Below are 1,412 nucleotides of genomic sequence, written 5' to 3'. Positions count from 1 at the left end.
GTACTTAGAGCTGAGGAAGTTTGGTAATGTACCTACTGGAGAGTTTGGTGTAGGATTGGAGAGGTTTGTGCAGGTAGTTCTGGGCCAGGAGAACATTAAGGATGTGATTCCGTATCCTAGATACCCACACCATTGTAAATTGTAGCTGTAGAGGTGTAGATGTACGAACAAGGTCTACAAGAGAAGCTGGATTGGTACTTAGAGCTGAGGAAGTTTGGTAATGTACCTACTGGAGAGTTTTGTGCAGGTGGTTCTGTGCCAGGAGAACATATTAAGGATGTTGTCTACTACTGTTAACTTTATTGTTATACCTACTTTTCATTGTATCCTACCGAAAATGTTCTGTTACCATTACCAAATATAAATAAAAAGTATTTGTCTCAAAAAAAAAAAAAAAAAAAAATGTTATTCCGTATCCTAGATACCCACACCATTGTAAATTGTAGCTGTAGAGGTGTAGATGTACGAACAAGGTCTACAAGAGAAGCTGGATTGGTACTTAGAGCTGAGGAAGTTTGGTAATGTACCTACTGGAGAGTTTGGTGTAGGATTGGAGAGGTTTGTGCAGGTAGTCCTGGGCCAGGAGAACATTAAGGATGTGATTCCGTATCCTAGATACCCACACCATTGTAAACTGTAGCTGTAGAGGTGTAGAGTTGAGAGAAATAAAAACTGCCTGTGTTTATGTTGTTAGGTTAGAAAAATATTGGCGCTTATTTATTTATTTAGGTGGGAATAATTTATCTACATACAATTTTACAAAAAAAAAAATCCCCCTGATTACTTTCGGAAACTTTTTTTTTATTTTTTTAAGAGGTTTGACAGAGGTTTTTTAAAGAGGTTTGACAGGGGGAACTGTAACTGCTATGGTCTTATCGTCCCGAATTCGAAGAGAGAAGGAAGACAGGATAGGAGAAAGCCAGCCGTTCCGAGAACGAACATTATCCCATCAGGATAAAATCCGCCCCGGGCAGGAATCGAACCCGCGGCCTAGCGCTTACAAGGCAGACGCACTACCAACTAAGCTAACTAGGCTGGTACTTTCGGAAACGTAACCGATTCCGATGGCGTACCAGGATAAAATCCGCCCCGGGCAGGAATCGAACCCGCGGCCTAGCGCTTACAAGGCAGACGCACTACCAACCAAGCTAACTAGGCTGGTACTTTCGGAAACGTAACCGATTCCGATGGCGTGTCATCTTAAATTTCGTACGGTTAGTACAGGCGTTAGCACGCCGAAAGGGGGGAAACCAGCTTCAAAAGAGGGGGGGATCCGAAAGAAAAATACAACTTCAGTAACCGCGCTGGAAAAAATGTACCCCTCCTACCACTACTCAAAAATCTATTCCCAATATTTGAAAAGATGGTTTGTCCCCGCTACGAAGAAATCTATCCTCCATATAACTCATTGA

The 1,412-nt window shown here is 42.2% G+C and overlaps 1 protein-coding gene across 1 annotated transcript; it reads left to right on the top strand.

Moving 5' to 3' along the window:
• The first annotated feature begins 59 nt into the window (after window positions 1-59).
• On the top strand, window positions 60-704 carry LOC113473009 (probable asparagine--tRNA ligase, mitochondrial). The gene is made up of 2 exons (XM_026832777.1): window positions 60-194; window positions 496-704. The coding sequence occupies exons 1-2, from the start codon at window positions 160-162 to the stop codon at window positions 638-640; spliced, it is 180 nt and encodes a 59-aa protein (XP_026688578.1). The 5' UTR covers window positions 60-159; the 3' UTR covers window positions 641-704.
• The last annotated feature ends 708 nt before the right edge of the window (window positions 705-1,412 follow it).

This window comes from Diaphorina citri, unplaced genomic scaffold (assembly GCF_000475195.1).
Source record: "Diaphorina citri unplaced genomic scaffold, Diaci psyllid genome assembly version 1.1 scaffold12259, whole genome shotgun sequence".
Taxonomy (NCBI): Eukaryota; Metazoa; Arthropoda; class Insecta; order Hemiptera; family Psyllidae; genus Diaphorina; species Diaphorina citri.
Note: the sequence above shows the minus strand (reverse complement) of the source record. Positions and strands in the feature narration are given on the sequence as shown.